This window comes from Rana temporaria, chromosome 1 (genome assembly GCF_905171775.1).
Source record: "Rana temporaria chromosome 1, aRanTem1.1, whole genome shotgun sequence".
Lineage (NCBI taxonomy): Eukaryota > Metazoa > Chordata > Amphibia > Anura > Ranidae > Rana > Rana temporaria.
In genome coordinates, this window is record NC_053489.1 from 465,490,924 (window position 1) to 465,511,117 (window position 20,194).

The window sequence follows — 20,194 nt, forward strand, 5'->3', positions numbered from 1 at the left end:
TAATTTGTAAAATTGTTTAAAAAAAAATTTTTTTTTTTTTGATCTTCTAAAATGTGAGTTTCTTTTTAATTAAATGCATATACTTCGCCTTTTTTATGTTATTGTTTTTGGGCACTAGCGCAGGGATATGCAATTAGCGGATCTCCAGCTGTAGCAAAACTACAAGTCCCATCATGCTTCTGACTCTGGCGTCATGCTTGTGGCTCTCAAAGTCTTGCTATGGCTCATGGGAATTGTAGTTCTGCACCAGCTGGAGGTCCGCTAATTGCATATCGTCGCACTAGAACAGGGGTCTCCAAACTTTTTACTTCGAGGGCCACATTGTATATTTTACAGATATTCGCGGGCCGAAAAAAAAAAGAAGCTATTTAAAAATGACTCCTCAGCTATGGAATACAGTAGAATTAAAAAAAGGATCCCCCTCACACTTGTGTCCCTCATCAGAGCCCCTCACACATGTGTCCCTCATCAGAGCCCCTCACACTTGTGTCCCTCATCAGAGCCCCTCACACATGTGTCCCTCATCAGAGCCCCTCACACATGTGTCCCTCATCAGAGCCCCTCACACATGTGTCCCTCATCAGAGCCCCTCACACATGTGTCCCTCATCAGAGCCCCTCACACATGTGTCCCTCATCAGAGCCCCTCACACTTGTGTCCCTCATCAGAGCCCCTCACACATGTGTCCCTCATCAGAGCCCCTCACACTTGTGTCCCTCATCAGAGCCCCTCACACTTGTGTCCCTCATCAGAGCCCCTCACACTTGTGTCCCTCATCAGAGCCCCCTCACACTTGTGTCCCTCATCAGAGCCCCCTCACACTTGTGTCCCTCATCAGAGCCCCTCACACTTGTGTCCCTCATCAGAGCCCCCTCACACTTGTGTCCCTCATCAGAGCCCCTCACACTTGTGTCCCTCATCAGAGCCCCTCACACTTGTGTCCCTCATCAGAGCCCCTCACACTTGTGTCCCTCATCAGAGCCCCCTCACACTTGTGTCCCTCATCAGAACCCCCTCACACTTGTGTCCCTCATCAGAGCCCCTCACACATGTGTACCTCATCAGAGCCCCTCACACTTGTGTCCCTCATCAGAGCCCCTCACACATGTGTCCCTCATCAGAGCCCCTCACACATGTGTCCCTCATCAGAGCCCCCTCACACATGTGTCCCTCATCAGAGCCCCTCACACTTGTGTCCCTCATCAGAGCCCCTCACACATGTGTCCCTCATCAGAGCCCCTCACACATGTGTCCCTCATCAGAGCCCCCTCACACATGTGTCCCTCATCAGAGCCCCTCACACTTGTGTCCCTCATCAGAGCCCCTCACACATGTGTCCCTCATCAGAGCCCCTCACACTTGTGTCCCTCATCAGAGCCCCTCACACATGTGTCCCTCATCAGAGCCCCTCACACATGTGTCCCTCATCAGAGCCCCTCACACATGTGTCCCTCATCAGAACCCCTCACACATGTGTCCCTCATCAGAGCCCCTCACACATGTGTCCCTCATCAGAGCCCCTCACACATGTGTCTCCCCCATCAGAGTCCCTGCACACATGTGTCTCCCCATCAGAGTCCCTGCACACATGTGTCTCCCCATCAGAGTCCCTGCACACATGTGTCCCCCCCATCAGAGTCCCTGCACACATGTGTCCCCCCCATCAGAGTCCCTGCACACATGTGTCTCCCCCATCAGAGTCCCTGCACACATGTGTCCCCCCCATCAGAGTCCCTGCACACATGTGTCTCCCCCATCAGAGTCCCTGCACACATGTGTCTCCCCCATCAGAGTCCCTGCACACATGTGTCTCCCCATCAGAGTCCCTGCACACATGTGTCTCCCCATCAGAGTCCCTGCACACATGTGTCTCCCCCATCAGAGTCCCTGCACACATGTGTCTCCCCATCAGAGTCCCTGCACACATGTGTCTCCCCATCAGAGTCCCTGCACACATGTGTCTCCCCATCAGAGTCCCTGCACACATGTGTCTCCCCATCAGAGTCCCTGCACACATGTGTCTCCCCATCAGAGTCCCTGCACACATGTGTCTCCCCATCAGAGTCCCTGCACACATGTGTCTCCCCATCAGAGTCCCTGCACACATGTGTCTCCCCCATCAGAGTCCCTGCACACATGTGTCTCCCCCATCAGAGTCCCTGCACACATGTGTCTCCCCATCAGAGTCCCTGCACACATGTGTCTCCCCATCAGAGTCCCTGCACACATGTGTCTCCCCATCAGAGTCCCTGCACACATGTGTCTCCCCCATCAGAGTCCCTGCACACATGTGTCTCCCCCATCAGAGTCCCTGCACACATGTGTCTCCCCATCAGAGTCCCTGCACACATGTGTCCCCCCCATCAGAGTCCCTGCACACATGTGTCCCCCCCATCAGAGTCCCTGCACACATGTGTCCCCCCCATCAGAGTCCCTGCACACATGTGTCCCCCCCATCAGAGTCCCTGCACACATGTGTCTCCCCCATCAGAGTCCCTGCACACATGTGTCCCCCCCATCAGAGTCCCTGCACACATGTGTCTCCCCATCAGAGTCCCTGCACACATGTGTCTCCCCATCAGAGTCCCTGCACACATGTGTCTCCCCATCAGAGTCCCTGCACACATGTGTCTCCCCCATCAGAGTCCCTGCACACATGTGTCTCCCCATCAGAGTCCCTGCACACATGTGTCTCCCCATCAGAGTCCCTGCACACGTGTCTCCCCATCAGAGTCCCTGCACACATGTGTCTCCCCCATCAGAGTCCCTGCACACATGTGTCTCCCCATCAGAGTCCCTGCACACATGTGTCTCCCCCATCAGAGTCCCTGCACACATGTGTCTCCCCCATCAGAGTCCCTGCACACATGTGTCTCCCCATCAGAGTCCCTGCACACATGTGTCTCCCCATCAGAGTCCCTGCACACATGTGTCTCCCCATCAGAGTCCCTGCACACATGTGTCTCCCCCATCAGAGTCCCTGCACACATGTGTCTCCCCATCAGAGTCCCTGCACACATGTGTCTCCCCATCAGAGTCCCTGCACACATGTGTCTCCCCATCAGAGTCCCTGCACACATGTGTCTCCCCATCAGAGTCCCTGCACACATGTGTCTCCCCATCAGAGTCCCTGCACACATGTGTCTCCCCATCAGAGTCCCTGCACACATGTGTCTCCCCATCAGAGTCCCTGCACACATGTGTCTCCCCCATCAGAGTCCCTGCACACATGTGTCTCCCCATCAGAGTCCCTGCACACATGTGTCTCCCCATCAGAGTCCCTGCACACATGTGTCTCCCCCATCAGAGTCCCTGCACACATGTGTCTCCCCATCAGAGTCCCTGCACACATGTGTCCCCCCCCCATCAAAGCCCCTCCACACCCCCCTGAACATCTACATCCCCCTCTTAACTTGTGTGAAGCCCAGCCTCCTCCAGCACATTTTTCTCCCCATCACCTTCTGCTATTCCCCGTAGATCAGTGTGTTCTGTGCTGCTTCTCTGAAGAGCTGGTTTAGAGCAGACACACACTGCACTTGCCGGGTCCCGCCCCTCTTACACGGACAAGCTGTTACAGCAAAAACGAAACTTAATCTAACTCCGGGGGAGGAGCTGGGAGGAGCAGCAGGTCTGCACTGAAACACAGGCTTTGTTGGGACACTCCCTCAATGCCTGTCAGAAGGCAAAGCAAGCCCCGCAATTCGAGCAGACTCCGTTCCTGCAGTGAGTCTGGTGACTGAAGCTGCGGGCCGGACAAAACCTCCTAGCGGGCCGGATGTGGCCCGCGGGCCGTACTTTGGAGACCCCTGCACTAGAACATCAGTCTGTAACAATTTTTTTTAAAAACACGTACATCTGCATGATAAATTCGTCAACGATTTTTAACCTTACCTCAGTGTGATAATAAGTCGCTCCACAGGGGGTATGCTATTGCAGAAAAAGGTGTCCATCCTCGCCAATCTACTGCTAAGCAGTTCGAGCAACTCATCAAAACTGTAAAAAGATAAATTGGGATTTTTTAGTGGACATGGAAAGGTACAATGTCAAAAAGATAGAATACAGATATTTTTTACTAACCTTTTTATTGACATCCTGGTGTAGTCTAGAAATTTGTCTTCATGCTCACGAAGGTCATTGTACAGAACCCAAAATTGGCCTGTCTCTTCCCGACCAGCAATCACGGGGTGGATCCAATATCTCCGTGCCCTCTTCCTTTTCCTCTGTCCCTGGTATATCATATAGGTAGCAGTGGCTGCTGTCAGCATTAAAGCCATCTCATCATCACTCATTGTGTACTTCAGTCAGAGGCTCAGGAGTCGGAAGCACAAGGATGACCCGGAAGAGGTATATTCACCCAGGAAGAGGAATAAAAAATTCCTAGGAGAGCAACAAGTGATGTCAGGGATGATCATTTTTCTTATTGGCTAATATGGAAAAAGACAAAGTACAAAAACGTCGAACGCCACTGTGCAAAAACGCGCGCAAACGCGCATATACGCGCGACAAAAACGTCGGTAAAAACCGCCTGTAAAAACGCCTGTACGCCCTACGCCTAGGTGTGAATGCAGCCTTAGGCAGGACTTTTTTTAGCGTCCCGCCAGCGCAACTCTCCAGTGTGAAAGCCCTCAGGCTTTCACACTGGATAGAAAGGAGCGGCTCTTTCCGGGCGCTATTTTTAGTGCAATAGCGCCTGCAAAGTAACAGTAACAGAGTGGAACTTTATTTTGCTCTTTCTCTCATTCCATAAAGGAAAAAGGTCCTAAGCAGGATAAACTTGAAGGCCCGGATTCAGATACAATTGTGTATCTATCGGTGGGCGCAACGTATCTCAGATACGTTACACCGCCGTAACTTAGGGCGCAAGTTCCGTATTCAGAAAGAACTTGCGCCCTAAGTTAAGGCGGCGTAGTGTATGTGGTCCGGCGTAAGCCTGCGGAATTCAAATTCTCCATGCAGTGGGCGTGTTGTATGGTAATGAAGGCTGACCCCACATAAATGAAGTTTTTGGCTAACGGCGCATGCGCCGTCCGTGAACGTATCCCAGTGCGCATGCTCCAAATTAACCCGCAAAAAGCCAATGCTTTCGACGTGAACGTAAATTACGCCCAGCCCTATTCGCGAACGACTTACGCAAACAACGTAATCGACGGAAAATTCAACGCTGGCCCGACGTCCATACTTAACATAGGATACCCCTCATATAGCAGGGGTAACTTTACGCCGGAAAAAGCCTAACGTAAACCACGTAAAAAAAAGGGCCGGGCGGACGTTCGTTTCTGAATCGGCGTATCTACCTAATTTGCATATTCCTTGCGTAAATCTAAGAAAGCGCCACCTAGCGGCCAGCGTAAATATGCAGCCTAAGATACGGCGGTGTAAGAGACTTATCTTAGGGAAATCTATGTGTAACTGATTCTACGAATCAGGCGCATAGATACATAGACATCCGGAGATACGCTGTCGTAACTCCTATCTGAATCCGGGCCGATATCAGTTCCCATAATGCACAACAAGCTGGCGATGTGAAGGCAAAATTTAAACAAATGTAATTAAATAATAATACAAAAAAAACAGTACATCCCTGCAGCACATACACGTCTCTACACTTTTTTCCTCTATAAAGACCCCTGACATTTAGGTGGACTGAGTGGTGTCAGAATTGCATAGTGTCTTTTTCTAAATTACACACTTACTCCCACTCTGTGATCTCTACAACATGAAGGCTAATCATTCTGTTAACCAAGATAAAAACAAGGCGGGCTCCTTGAGATAACACAGGACAGTGCTGAAATTCTCATCAGACTAAAAAATGTTTTTTGGACTTCAGATATCGAACAGATATAATAAAACGTGTCCAGTGGTATATTGAACAGACCAAAATTGAGGAAAAAAGATAAGTTCATGATTAGGGGTTTACATTGTAAGTCACAGGTGTCAAACACAAGGCCCGTGGGCCGAAACCGGCCCTCCAGGCCATTTCATGTGGCCTTCGCACCTCTCCTGCAGCTGCAGGAGAGCTACAACCCCTCCTCTGGTCCTCCTTCAGACCCTTACCTTCTGCTTTCAAGCAACGAATCCAGCTTCTTCCCAGCAGCAGCATAAGGAAAGGGGGGTGCACTGTGATGTAAGGGGGAGTAGGGGACTCAACTTCTGATGGTGGGGTGGCTCTTAACATCTAATGTAAGGGGGAGGGAACATCTATTTTAACAGATACAACCGGCCCTTTTGAGGGCAATCATAATGCTGATGCGGCCCACGATGAAATTGAGTTTGACACCCCTGTGTAAGTTAAACTTTCAGTCAGTATGATAAATTAAGGAGACACTGATACTGTATTTTCAAGTTCATCCAGGCCTGGTTTGGCAAGAAATAAGAGGTTCTTGTTGAAAAAAAAAAAAAAAAATTATATTAGATTGCAGGATGGTTAGAATTAACCATCCTGGGGAATACATTGAGCAGTACACATGAACATTTAGGGCCAACTCTCAACAGAAGTCTGTTATTCCAGCAGTGACCTCCAATGCCTGGGTACATGACCTGCCACATTCATCATATACATCACATTTAAGCACTGACAGTTCTACCGTCCTTGTGTGATGAATAAAAGGGGGAGAGTGAAGAGAAAGCACTTGTATATATTAAAGCCCCTAGAGCGGGGGGTCTTCAAACTATGGCCCTCCAGTTTGTTCAGGAACTACAATTGCCATCATGCCTAGTCATGTCTGTGAATGTCAGATTTTTACAATGCCTTATGGGAAGTGTAGTTCCACCACAGCTGGAGGGCCGTAGTTTGAAGATCCCTGCCCTAGAGCATGCACAGAACTGAGCCATGTCTCGTGTCACCTGTTCGTTCAGTCTTCCAGATATTTCCTGATCTACTACAAACTCACTACTAGATGAACTTCACTTCTGATTTCAAAACAGTTCTGTATAAAAAAAAAAAAAAAACTTTAGAGAAGGTTTTATTTTACCATAATCAGTTATCAGTAGGGTGTCTAACAGTGGCGGGTGCTCTATTAGGTGCGCAGGGGCCGCCCCCTTTATCTGCCTTTCGGGCACCGGATGCATGGATTTCAATGTTTTTTTATCTTTAAGCACACGATTATTGGCTTAACCACTTCCTGCCGGCTGTACGACTTTGTACGCCCGCAGTGTGGATCCCAATTGCCGGGAGGCCGTCTATATACGGCCTCCAGCCACTAGGGGGCGCGCAAGCGGCGCCGCTCGCGTGCCCGCCGCATCACTGAGATACCGATGCGCATGCCTGGCGGCCGCGATGTCCGCCAGGCACCCGCGATCGGCGGTTACACAGACAAGGACGTGGATCTGTGTGTGTAACCACACAGATTCACGTCCTGTCAGGGAGAGAGGAGACCGATGCTGTGTCCCTTGTACATAGGGACACAGATTGGTCACCTCCCCCAGTCAGTCCCCTCCCCCTACAGTTAGAACATTCACTAAGCTACACATTTAACCCCTTCCTCGCCCCCTAGTGTTAACCCCTTCCCTGTCAGTCACATTTATACAGTAATTAGTGCATATTTATAGCACTGATCGCTGTATAAATGTGAATGGTGCCAAAAATGTGTCAAAAGTGTCCGCCATAATGTCGCAGTCCCAATAAAAATCGCAGATCGCCGCCATTACTAGTAAAAAAAAAAAAAATAATAATTCTGTCCCCTATTTTGTAGGCGCTATAACTTTTGCGCAAACCAGTCGCTTATTGTGATTTTTTTTTTTTACCAAAAATATGTAGAAGAATACGTATCGGCCTAAACGGAGAAAAAATTGGGATATTTATTATAGCAACAAGTAAAAAATATTGAATTTTTTTTCAAAATCGTCGCTCTTTTTTTGTTTATAGCGCAAAAAATAAAAACCACAGAGGTGATCAAATACCACCAAAAGAAAGCTCAATTTGTGAGGAAAAAAAAGAACGTCAATTTTGTTTGGGAGCCACGTCGCACGACTGCGCAATTGTCAGTTAAAGCGACGCAGTGCCAGAAGCTGAAGTTTCGCCTGGGCAGGAGGGGGGTATATGTGCCCAGTAAGCAAGCGGTTAAAAAAGGGTGGGCTCAGGGCGCAGAGCTCTATGCGACCGATTCCACCCACTTGTGTGACAATAGCGAATTAATATTCGCTATGTTCTTCTTGCTTCTCCTTCTGGCCAACTAGGAAGTGGGACTTAAGACCCAATTGGCCAAGAGGAGAAGCGATCGTATTGGCCGGCCGGGAACAGATGCAGGGGGGAAGCCGTCGAGGAGGAGACACAGGGGGAAAGCCATCGAAGCTGACCGAAGATTGAGAGATATGCCCTTCATTTTTGTCCTGGTGACCACAATCACTGAGAATTAGGGGAAATCCTTCAACAGGCACACAAACAGTGCTAAAAAAAAAAAGGTTTTACCTTCAATACTGCAAAACGATATATTGAGAGTAACACTAAGATTATTAGGTCACTGTGGGCACTGCTGCCACCCTCATCAGTGCACAAAACGTCTGCAGGAAACTTCTGATAGCAAATATGTTTTTCCCTCTAACTTCGACCTGGGCAGCTATGGCATGCTAAGGACTGTATTGTGTTATGCAACCAATGTCGATGTAAATTATGTTTCATAGAGGTTTAAAAAAGTGATTTCATGTTACTGGAGGAGGTGTTTAGCACTGCGGCACATACAGACCATCATACTTCACACAACTGATGTCTACAAAATGTTGTAAATAACTGACACACCTGGCATTTGTTGAAGTTTTTACAAAAGCAGTTGTATTTCAGATTTCACCTTGCCATAGCACCACCATCAAGTCTATCAATTTAGTCCAAATTCATTTACTATACAAATACAAACAAATTTCATCTGGTGACATGTCACACAGAGTATTTACAAGACATCTTTGCGGTTTAAAGCATGAAATGAATAACAGGATTTGATTGTAGTGCTATTACCAGAAATACACCCATCTGCCAAAAAAAAGTGTACAGAATCTTCTAAAATCCCCTGTATGGGATACAATTCTTGGTGGAATAATTATGCTGTAGTTAATAACACATGCAATCCAATTTACAATAGAAAAGGAGAATTGTTCATTTTCACATTAACGTCTCAGCGACTGAGAGATCTACAGTGGTTCCTGCATGGAAAAGACCTGTGCTGCTTGCTTGTGCCATCGGTTATGAGGAAAGCTGCCCAAGAATTCTTCTCTGCTGCTCAGAAGAGTGTTCTGGACATTCTTGGCGCCGGTCCACACTATCAAGCTGCCAAGCCAAGTATCTGCTTCCAGTGTGTTCTACAGAGCTTGATCTCAAGAGGAACGTCTCTACCAACTGGCCCGGACGGCTTCAATGTCACTCACCAGATTTTGTGCCAGACATATGCCAAATATCTGCAAGAAAAAGACAAATGTTTAAGCCAGTCTGTAGTGATATGCAAAGCGGCTTATTTATCTCAGACACACCAAATAAATGGATAAGCATTTAAGTGAATGTCTAGTTTTGTGAAGATAACAATCCCTTCCACATGAGCTATACACACTGCAAATATTTTAGGAACGTTACTGCAGATTTTTGTACTTGCTGTAAAATATTTTTCTTGGAGTCCATGGAGGGACACAGGGACTCAGAAACAGTTGGGCTATACTGCAGCCTAAAGAAAGCTTAGAACAACAGCAAACCGAAAATGTTTCAGTCAGCCCCCCTCCTGTACCCATCAATTCTGTGAGAAAGCAGTACCAGGGCAAGCAAAAAACACACTTAGACCCCTTTCACACTGGGGCCAAGTTCACGGTAAAGCGTCACGTCATTTTTTACAACCCGAAAAACGGTCGTGTGTACGCGGCATAATTATTATATGTGAACGAGATGAGGAGAAGCTGCCTGCAAAATGGCACACTACCAAAAACCAAGTAAAGGCCACAGAGAATCAATCTGATGCTCAAGATAGGACAGGATAGAAGAGCTCACTGCTAAAAGAAATGTCCCCATCTAAGGGAACACTGAGCCTGAAACAAGAGGCTGTGAACTGAAAAAAACCTGGTAGGGAAAAAATAGACTAATAATGCGATGTGGTAAACATAAAAAACTCTGGGACGAGTTCACAAGAGCAGAGGTCCCCAAAGGGAGCCTTGGACCAAGAAAAAGCAGAAAGCAGCTGATCTACATGTGAAGACCCAGACCTCACCCTTGTTGCCCGCTAGCGGGCACTTTTAACTTCAGAGAAGGGGTTAGAAACTGCTGTGTTGTGGCGCTTTCGAAGCACTGCCCATTCGTTTCAATGGGCAGGGAGTTTTGGGAGCACTAAATACAGTGCTTCCAACCTACCCCTAAGATGCTGCTTGCAGGACTTTTCGGAAAGTCCCAAAATCGCACTGCCCGAGTGTGAAAATGGGAGGCGGTTTTCAGGCGCTTAGCAGAGGCTATTTACAGTGCTAAAGCGCCTGAAAACCACCCAGTATGAACTGGGTCTTATGTCCCTAAATGCACTTTGAGAAAAAGATTTTTGGGTAAATGCAAGAATCATTTTCCATCTTTCTTTCTCATCCATTGAGAGACACAGGAATTCAGGAACCACTGGGATGTCCAAAAGCAGTCCAATTGAGAGGTGGGCAAAATCCACTGACAGACTCAAGAAGGGACTGGGAACTGTCTGCAGCTCTACCAGAACTACCAGAAAAACGAATGCCGCGTACACACGACCGTTTTTTTGGGTTGGCAAAAAACGAAATTTTTAATGGTCTAGAAAAAAATAAGTTTTTTTCAACCCGATCGATAAAACGGCCTTGCCTACACACGATCGTGAAAAAAAAATGCTCTAGCAAAGCGCGGTGACGTACAACACGTACGACGGCACTATAAAGGGGAAGTTCCATTCAGATAGCACCACCCTTGGGGCTGCTTTTGCTGATTTTGTGTTAGTAAAAGACGATTCGCGCTTTTTAGTCTGTTACAGCGTGATGAATGTGCTTACTCCATTACGAACACTAGTTTTACCAGAACGAGCGCTCCCTTCTCATAACTTGCTTCTGAGCATGCACGTTTTCTTCACGTTGTTAAAGAGCACACACGACCATTTTTTCCGATGTTAAAAACGTTGTGAAAAATTAGAGCATGTTCTAAATTTTTAATGCCCATTTTTTACATCGTGAAAAATGCTCTGGAGCCCACACATGATCGTTTTTAATGACATTAAAAAAAAAATGTAATTTTTTTCAACCCGAAAAACGGTCGTGTGTAGGCGGCATAATTATTATATGTGATCTAGATGAGGAGAAGCTGCCTGCAAAATGGCACACTACCAAAAACCAAGTAAAGGCCACAGAGAATCAATCTGATGCTCAAGATAGGACAGGATAGAAGAGCTCACTGCTAAAAGAAATGTCCCCATCTAAGGGAACACTGAGCCTGAAACAAGAGGCTGTGAACTGAAAAAAACCTGGTAGGGAAAAAATAGACTAATAATGCGATGTGGTAAACATAAAAAACTCTGGGACGAGTTCACATGAGAATAGGTCCCCAAAGGGAGCCTTGGACAGAGAAAAAGCAGAAAGCAGCTGATCTACATGTGAAGACCCAGACCTTACAATCCTCTTAGGATCAGGGAAAGAAGGTTCCATAATAAGAATAAGTTTGCCTGACCAGGCAACCAATCTCACAAATAAGATATCCAAAGAGGGTGAGGATCATCACCACTTTGTTGGGCTAAGGACATCCAAAGGCTAATGCAAGCCAACACAGTGTGGTCAAAAGTAGAACTCTCTGCATTATCTAGTGTAGTGACCAGGCCACCTGACCTATCACAGGGTGAAGTTCACTCCACAGGCCCACTCCCCAATAAAGAGGAGACTATCTGTTCTAGGGCGCCAGAATTATACCTCAGGTATAGGTACACCCTAGCAAGTGGAATCCTTCTGGGGTGGGGAAAGAGACAACCCCATGGAACTGAAGAAACCGATGAGTTAAGCCAGGGACTTCCTGGTTCAAAGAGACCATCTGACTCTTGCCTGGAGTCCAGACACCCACAGTGTAGAGGGGGAGACTGAAAAGGCCAGAGAGTTAATAAGAACATGGGGGGGGGCTATGTTAAAAGGGTATTCCCGCAACACCCTACTAATCCCTAATGGAAAAAGAGGGGAACATTTCCTGACAGTTAATGAAGGTTCCAATGACGCACAGAGTGTAAACTTCTTTAGGGGGGCATCCACAATTGGGATGCAAGAAAAAGGCATTAGGGTGGACATAAGGTCTGGTGCTTTCAAAAATAACGGGTGCCCCTAAAGGAAACTTAGAGTGTAGGTCCTTGTTAGGAAAGGGAGCAGTAGAAACGAGTCCCAGTCAACCTTGCAGGTCAAGGGGTTCCTCTGGAGAAGTTGAATATGAGGGATACCTGGTACCACAAAGGGTTCAACAGTATCTGAGGACTTAGAATTTTCCTATAGAAGTTAGTGTAATCCCAGATGCGGGGTACAACTACCAAAGCCAAATTCTCTCATGTACAAGGGGTTCCTGAGTACAAGAAACTTAGGATGACCAGGTAAAATGTACAGACTATGCAGGAAATTGTCCTGTTAGGTGCCCCAGTAGCTGAGCACAAACAACTAAGTCCTGAGTGGAGATGATGTCCTTGTGGACATGGGGGAGACCTCGGTCTCAGTGCATCACTAAAACCATTTATTCTAACCAAAAAAGCATAAATGAATGTCCAGACTAGCAAAGCATATCAAATAGTAGCAATCAATTAGTCTACTCCACTTGCTCCAGTGGCTTGGGAGGACATCACTCAAGATCCTAATGGCTTACGCATTTTGAGGGAAATGCCCTCTTCCTCAGAGCCAAACCTGGCTAGAGGAGTATGGGCTGAGGTCACAAATAATCACAAGGCTGTCATTTCTGTGTCTTGGCAAACACGTGTTACTTCTGTGCAGCCATAATTCAACTAGGCCCAATATTAACCCTCAAGAATTCGGAAACCAATGCAGCTGGTGCTAATCAGGGATTTTAAGTGGTGATCAGTTGCTTCAAGTGGTCAGTTGAAATAGACCAAAGTCCAAACATCTGCATAGTGCTTCTGTAGCAGCACCAGGATAGTGGTTACCACAAGCTGAATAAAAGGTAAGAGAGCATAGAGTGAAAGTGCATCGCTCCACTCAACAGATGGCACTCCGTCCCTCGACCTTAACCCCAAACTGTGGTAAAACCAAACGTGGCAGGAAATTTGTAAAGGCTCAAAGTGGTGCAAACAGCAAGGTAGCTCATTATGCTTTAGCCTGAATAGCCTTGCTCACAAAGTAAATCTACAGAGAGAAGGTCACACCTGGGCTGTGCCACAAATCTGGACCTTGACAGAGCCCCACTAACACAGTACATGTCTGCTCTGAAAATAACCACAATGCAGATCCCAGTGCCCAAAAGTCTCATTCCAGGCAAGCCCCGCACAACCAGTCAAATAGGGTCCAGGTTTAACCTGCAAAGCTAGGTGAGAAAACATTGATCCAGATATCTGCTATATAGAGAACAGCTCATAAAACGGTGTCAGCAAAGGATCACGACTGAAGTCACTAAGGAAATACATTCCACGAAACCATAAAAAAAATAGGATCCTAGAAAAAAATCGAAGGAATGCGGAGTAGAGAATATGAAAACTGGCTTAAAAAAATGTACGCCATTGTCCAAAACCTCCTGTGTGCGGCAGTATAACCCATGTGTTTTTAAATTCCTCTGTCCTTTTATGGTCAATAATGAAAATCGTTCGCCTTACCATATTCTTCATCAAACTGACTGCTTTTTTTTATTACCACCCCTTTAGCCATGCATAGTCAAAAACGGTGATTCCATATTTTTTTTGCAGTAGTAGCTTGAAATGCAAGGCGATTTTCATTTTATCATTACAAGATGGCTAGTATATATATATTTTTTTTTAAGACTGGTAAGGGGGTAACGACCCTGTCAGATTTTTATTGCAGCATTGTCACCTTGAACTGAAACAGAAGCAAAATATGAGTCGTCACCATAACAGGAACATAGAGGGAAATCTTCCAGTTGTGATATTTGTCATAGTGACATCCACATGTTTTTGATAATTTCCCTCACTTTGGGAGATTTCCTCACTTCATGTTGTGCCTATGAGACAGGAAGTGAAGGGAAATCTCCCCATCGTAAAGCCCTGTACACACGGCCCATATTCTCGTCAAGAAAAAAACGTTGGTTTTCCTGACGACATTCCAGGCATTCTTTTGAATGGCACGAACGCGGTGACGTCATCGACTATGACGAGCATACGCTCGTCACATTGGATGCCGTCACCACCATCTTGCTTCACCCTACCTATGCCGTGGAAGCTACCGCGCATGTGTCAAAGTCATTTCGAGTATGCGCGGGTTTCCATGGAGATAGGTAAGTTTACACACGCTCTGGTTTCTCGGCAGGAAAACACTGCTGAGAATCACAACGAGAAAATAGAGAGCAGGTTCTCTATTTTTCTCGTCTAGATTCTGGGCAGTTTTCTTGACGAGAAACCTCAAAGCCTCGTACACACGCAAGGTTTATCCGGCAAGAAAGCTCTGCCAGCAATTTTCTTGTGCCCATCAGTGAAGGAGAAAACAGCTATTTACAAAGTTTGTAACAGAAACAAACATTTTGGTGTTCTTTTAATTTGTTTAGCAGAAAATAAGGTGATCAAATACCACCAAAAGAAAGCTATATTTGTGGGAACAAAATGATGAAATTTTTTGTTTGGGTAGAGTCTAGCATGACTACGCAATTGCCATTCAAAGTGTGACAGCGCTGAAAGCTGAAAATTGGTCTGGGCAGAAAGGTGTATAAGTGCCCTGTATTGAAGTGGTTAAACTGCTGGGGGATTTCTAAAGGGAAACAGAGAATGCCTAGCCTGCAGAATCAGAGGAACACTGGCTTGCAAAGGATTTTTCAGAGCAGAATGACAGGGTGTAAATAGGCATTGCCAGGATGAAAAAATAAAGTCCTTGGTTCTATGTGTTCCTTGTATGCAAAGGCTACATTCCTGAGCTTAGATGGATTGTACCTTTCAACCTCAATGCATTAGGTCAACTTGACAAATACGGCATGTCACTTCACCCAGTTCATGTGCATTGACTAAATGTAATTCTTTATGAAAGACAAAGGAGAATATGACAAACACATTGTTGAAGGTGAATGTATCCAAGAGATCAAATAATACATTCTCAGACCAATAAGCAGGCTGGTTATGTATATCCCCTGGCAAAAATCTGCGATTAGGTAGCTTATTTCTTATACAAGTCATGCACAATGTATAAAAACGTTTATGCACGGAAGTGTTGGCATACAAAGAGGTCTCATTATTACCAGACTACATCACATGGCTAAGGAGAAAGAAGATCAAGTGTACCTATGGACGAAAAAATATTAATGACCTGATCAAGTTAGTTCTAGAGTAGACAATAGTTATTCAGTCTGTATATAGCAGCAGAAGCCCTGGATGACTGTTTTCAGGGTAACCAGCAATGGCCCCGCTGCATTAGGTTGTCTTTACCCCTTAATACACATGTATGTATAGGCAAATATAACTTTGTATGGTGATGGAAAATGTGTTTATTCAAGCAATCATGTCCAATCAATCCATGCTAAAAACAGCTGCACACCAGATGCATACAGTTACTGTATCTAAGATGGTGCTGTGACCAGGGCTGTATCCTGGCCTAGGCCAACAAGGCCCAGGCCTAGGGCAGCATGTTGCAGCATGGAAAGAGTCCCCGCCGACTTGCGCTACACTGCTAGTGTAGCGCCAGTCCTATGAGGCGTACTGGACAGAGAGGCAAATTAGTCTAGTGCCCCCATAAAGCAGCCGCACTGCTTCCGGTCAGCATTCCGCAACTGTGGGGGGCAGAGCTTCTAATTTTGACTGTCCTATTATCCTGAACCACAAACCTTCCTCACTGTGCTATGGATTTTCTGCTGCACCATTGGCATGGTTATACCTTCTTAGTCCTCTCCATAAAATTTGCAGAATTTTGTGCCTAAAGTAGAACTATAGGCAACACTTTTTTTTAGGGAAGGGCGGGTCTTAAACAGCAAGGGGTGTGGCCTTGACAGGAAGGGGTGGGTCTTATTTAAATTAGGGGGTGCACAAGTTTAGTCAGGCCTAGGGCAGCACAAAACCTAAATACACCACTGGCTGTGACTAATGACTTGTTTTACATGGAACACGTTCCTGGGGTGTCACTGTCACTGTGATTATCCTAGGGTAAAAGTGCAGGTTGAGTTCCGATGTAACAGACTGCACCCTGATTCTGGATCATGAACTCACTAAATACTGACAATGGGATGACAGTCCACAAATTCGCAGCTTCTGACATGCTGGCAGTGGCAGCACTCATTCATTTATTATGACCGGTTCATCCGTTAAGAATATCCAAGAGTACGTTCTCAGACAAAAAGTCTTCTACGAACATGGGAACAAAAGCGGGAGACTGCTGGCGCGCACAATACGGGCTTCTAAGATTTCCTCTGTAGTTCACCACATTCGGGATAGCCAAGGCAAGCTGTTCTCTAAAAATTAGGACATAGCCAAGCAATTTGAGAAATTTTATTCAAAACTCTATAACTTAGCACAGGATGGAGGGGGGTTGACCGGTGCACTCGACCGTTCCTCCCAGATAAGAGATTTCCTGGCTCAATATTGCCCTAAACACATCACCTCACAGCAGGCAAAAGCTATGGAGAGCCCTCTCTCCATGGAGGAACTTCATCTGCCAATAAAACAAATGAAAGTTGGTAAAAGCCCGGGCCCCGATGGTCTCCCTTTAGTTTATTGCAAATGCTTCCTGGACGATCTTGCACCTCAGATGCTACGAACGTTTAACTCACTAGCGAATCCCCACACTTCCCTAGGCAGAATGCTAGAAGCCCATATAGCAGTTATCCCAAAAGAAGGTAAGGATCCCTCACAAGTATCAAACTACAGGCCAATATCCCTGCTCAATGTGGATATTAAATTGTATGCAAAGATACTAGCAAATAGGCTGTTACCCCTGATTCCAGGCCTCATAGCACCGGACCAAGTGGGATTTATCCCGGGTAAAGAAGCCAGGGATAATACTATTCACACCTTAAATCTACACCATTGGCTTACTTCGTTGGACACTAAGGGGTTTCTACTCTCCCTTGATGCTGAGAAGGCGTTCGTCAGGGTGGCTTGGGATTAAATGCGGGAGGTGCTGAAAGGCATAGGCCTCCTTCCCCGCATTTTCGCGCACATTGATGCTCTGTATACTAATCCCTCAGCTAGAGTGAAACCTAATGGCCTCCTGTCGAGCGCCTTCTCTATCAGCAATGGTACGCGTCAGGGTTGCCCAGTGTCCCCCGTGATCTTTGTCCTGACATTAGAGCCCCTGTTGAACATATTATGCAGCAATACAGACATCAAGGGAATTCCCTTTGAACATATAGGGGCAGATCCTCAAAGAAATTACGCCGGCGTATCTGTTGATACGCCGAGTAATTTAAAATTTTGCGCGTCGTATCTTTGTTTTGGTATCCACCAAACAAGATACGACGGCATCTGTGTTAGATCCGACAGGCGTACGCCTTAGTACGCCGTCGGATCTAAGATGCAATTTTCCGGTGGCCACTGGGTGGCTTTTCACGTCGTAATCCGCGCCGAGTATGCAAATTAGCTATTTCCGACGAACGTACGAGCGGCCGTCGCATTCTTTTACTTCGTTTCCGTTCGGCTTTTTCCGGCGTATAGTTAAAGCTGCTATCTGGTGGCGTACTCAATGTAAAGTATGGCCGTCGTTCCCGCGTATAATTTTGAAAATTTTACGTTGTTTGCGCAAGTCTTCCGTGAATGGGGCTGGACACCAATTACGTTCACGTCGAAAACAATGACGTCCTTGCGACGTCATTTGGAGCAATGCACCCTGGGAGTTTTGACGGACGGGGCATGCGCAGTTCGTTCGGCGCGGGGACGCGCTTCATTTAAATGAAACACGCCCCCTACTCGCCGCATTTGAATTCCGCGCCCTTACGCCGCGAGAGATACACTACGCCGCAACTTACGGCGCAAATTCTTTCAGGATTCAAACATTTGCAAAGTAAGTTACAGCGGCGTAGCGTATCTCACATCTGCGCCGGGCGCAGCATAGGTATGTGGATCTGCCCCAGGGAGTTTAAAGTAGCCGCGTTCGCCGACAATATACTTTTATCCTTACAAGCCCCCCGACTGTCCCTACCTAACCCACTGAAAGACATAAAACATTTTGGTGAGCTGTCCAACATCAAAATTAACTATTCTAAGTCCCATGCGCTTAACGCAACATTACCCCCACAAGACGTGTCACATTGCCAGGATTCCTTCCCTTTTCAATGGAAATCTGAGGCCATTACCTATCTGGGCATTCAGATCACTAGAAAAATAACGGATCTATATAGCAAAAATGTTCTTTTCTCCCTCTCGAAAATTTAAACGGACTTGAAAGAATGGGCCAACCTAAACATCTCTTGGTTCGGACGCTTGGCGCTCATTAAAATGGTTATCCTCCCTCGCCTTTTATATATAATGCAGGCAATCCCAATCCACGTACCCCCCTCCTTTTTTGTGGCATCCTTCATATGGAAGAATACAGCCCCACGCATTAAATACTCACGCCTGACCTGTACTAAAACCACGGGTGGAATTGGCCTACCTGACCTATATAAGTATTACCTAGCCTGCCATCTGACCAGGGTAGTGGACTGGAAAGTTCACAAAAAGGGGAAAACGTGGGTGACGTTAGAAAACTCTTTGAACTCCTGAGTTCCCACCGGGAGAATCTAAAACATTCCTTCAATTGGAATGGCCACACGAGGAGGTTCTAGCTTGCCACTTCTTTCATAAAGGCCGTAGACGCTCCTATGAAGAGTTGATCTCCGATTCTTGTACTGGTGCTTTCCCTTTCTGGTCATATAGACAGCTGATACACTTTCTTACTTCCACAGACTCAAATGTAACATGGAATAGACAACTTACACCATTTGAAGCACTTTGCTCACGCACTACGCCACAATGACACCTAATTTCATACATTTATGCCCTACTTCAAGCTGACACTGGTCCTTCCACGATGCATTCCTTGCATACCTTTTGGGAAACAGATTTACAATTGACACTCACGGAGAAGGACTGGGAGACCATCTATACATTCGCTCATATGGGATCGATGAATGTAGCGATCCAGGAAAATGGATAAAAAATCATAACTAAATGGTATAGGACCCCAGCCCGCTTACACAAGTTCTCACATTCAGTTCCAAACGTTTGTTGGAGATGCAATAGAGCAGTAGGATCCATGATACATATTTGGTGGGAGCGTGCCTTGCTTCAACCATTCTGGAAAGAAGTCCATTCCATAATATCTCGGGTCACCACCTTTACCCTGGATTACAATCCGGCTCAATACCTTCTACATCATACAACCCTACCCCAACACACCTATCAGAAATCGTTGGCCATGCATATGGTCAACGCGGCCAGATTCTGCATTCCCACACATTGGCGTTCAACAGATATCCCAACCATTACAGAGTGGCTGACCAGGGTAACCAAAATAGAGGAGATGAAGGAATTAATTCATACTGCCCAAGACCGTATTCAAAAATTCACAACGAGCTGGGCCTGCTGGTCACATTTCAGGAATTCGGAATATTACAAGTCCTTCTTCCCTTGTTAGCAAGTGACTATCCGGTAAAGGGACCCTCATGACCTGGACCCACTCCCCCCCCCCTCTTCTCTTTTTCCTTTCCCCCCCACCTAGGGCCCTGTGCCCCCATGGTGATATAACCGACCAAATTTTTCCAGGTTCCACACCTTTTGTCTTCCCTTCTTTAGGGACATCAAGCCTAAGGTTTCAGTTACGGCCCCGGTTAGGCCTGTTGATATTGGCCCCTGGGGCATTGCAATTATTCTCATTGCTCCTTGATTCCATTTAGGCACCGTTCTTGAGTCACAAGAATGTGGGTTATCCATAAGTTGTTTTTAGGCTTATAGATTTTATCTGGTGATATGTGCAGTACCGCACGGTTCTAATTCACATGTTTACTGATGTCGTAACAACTCACGTTACCTTGTAAGGTATTCTGTCATGTTCACATTAGCAGAAGATTTGTCATGTTATGCTAAATATGCATTTATGTACACATGTATATGTATGATTACTTTTTACCTAA

General features: G+C 46.3%; 1 protein-coding gene across 1 annotated transcript in view; it reads right to left on the reverse strand.

Moving 5' to 3' along the window:
* Positions 1-8,744: 8,744 nt before the first annotated feature.
* The window catches only part of TSPAN5 (tetraspanin 5), a 249,422-nt gene continuing 237,972 nt past the window's right edge, over positions 8,745-20,194 (reverse strand). Inside the window, exon 8 of the mRNA XM_040328139.1 lies at positions 8,745-9,384. Coding sequence (XP_040184073.1) covers positions 9,319-9,384 — 66 coding nt within the window. The 3' untranslated portion in view covers positions 8,745-9,318. The remainder of the gene's footprint in view (positions 9,385-20,194) is intronic.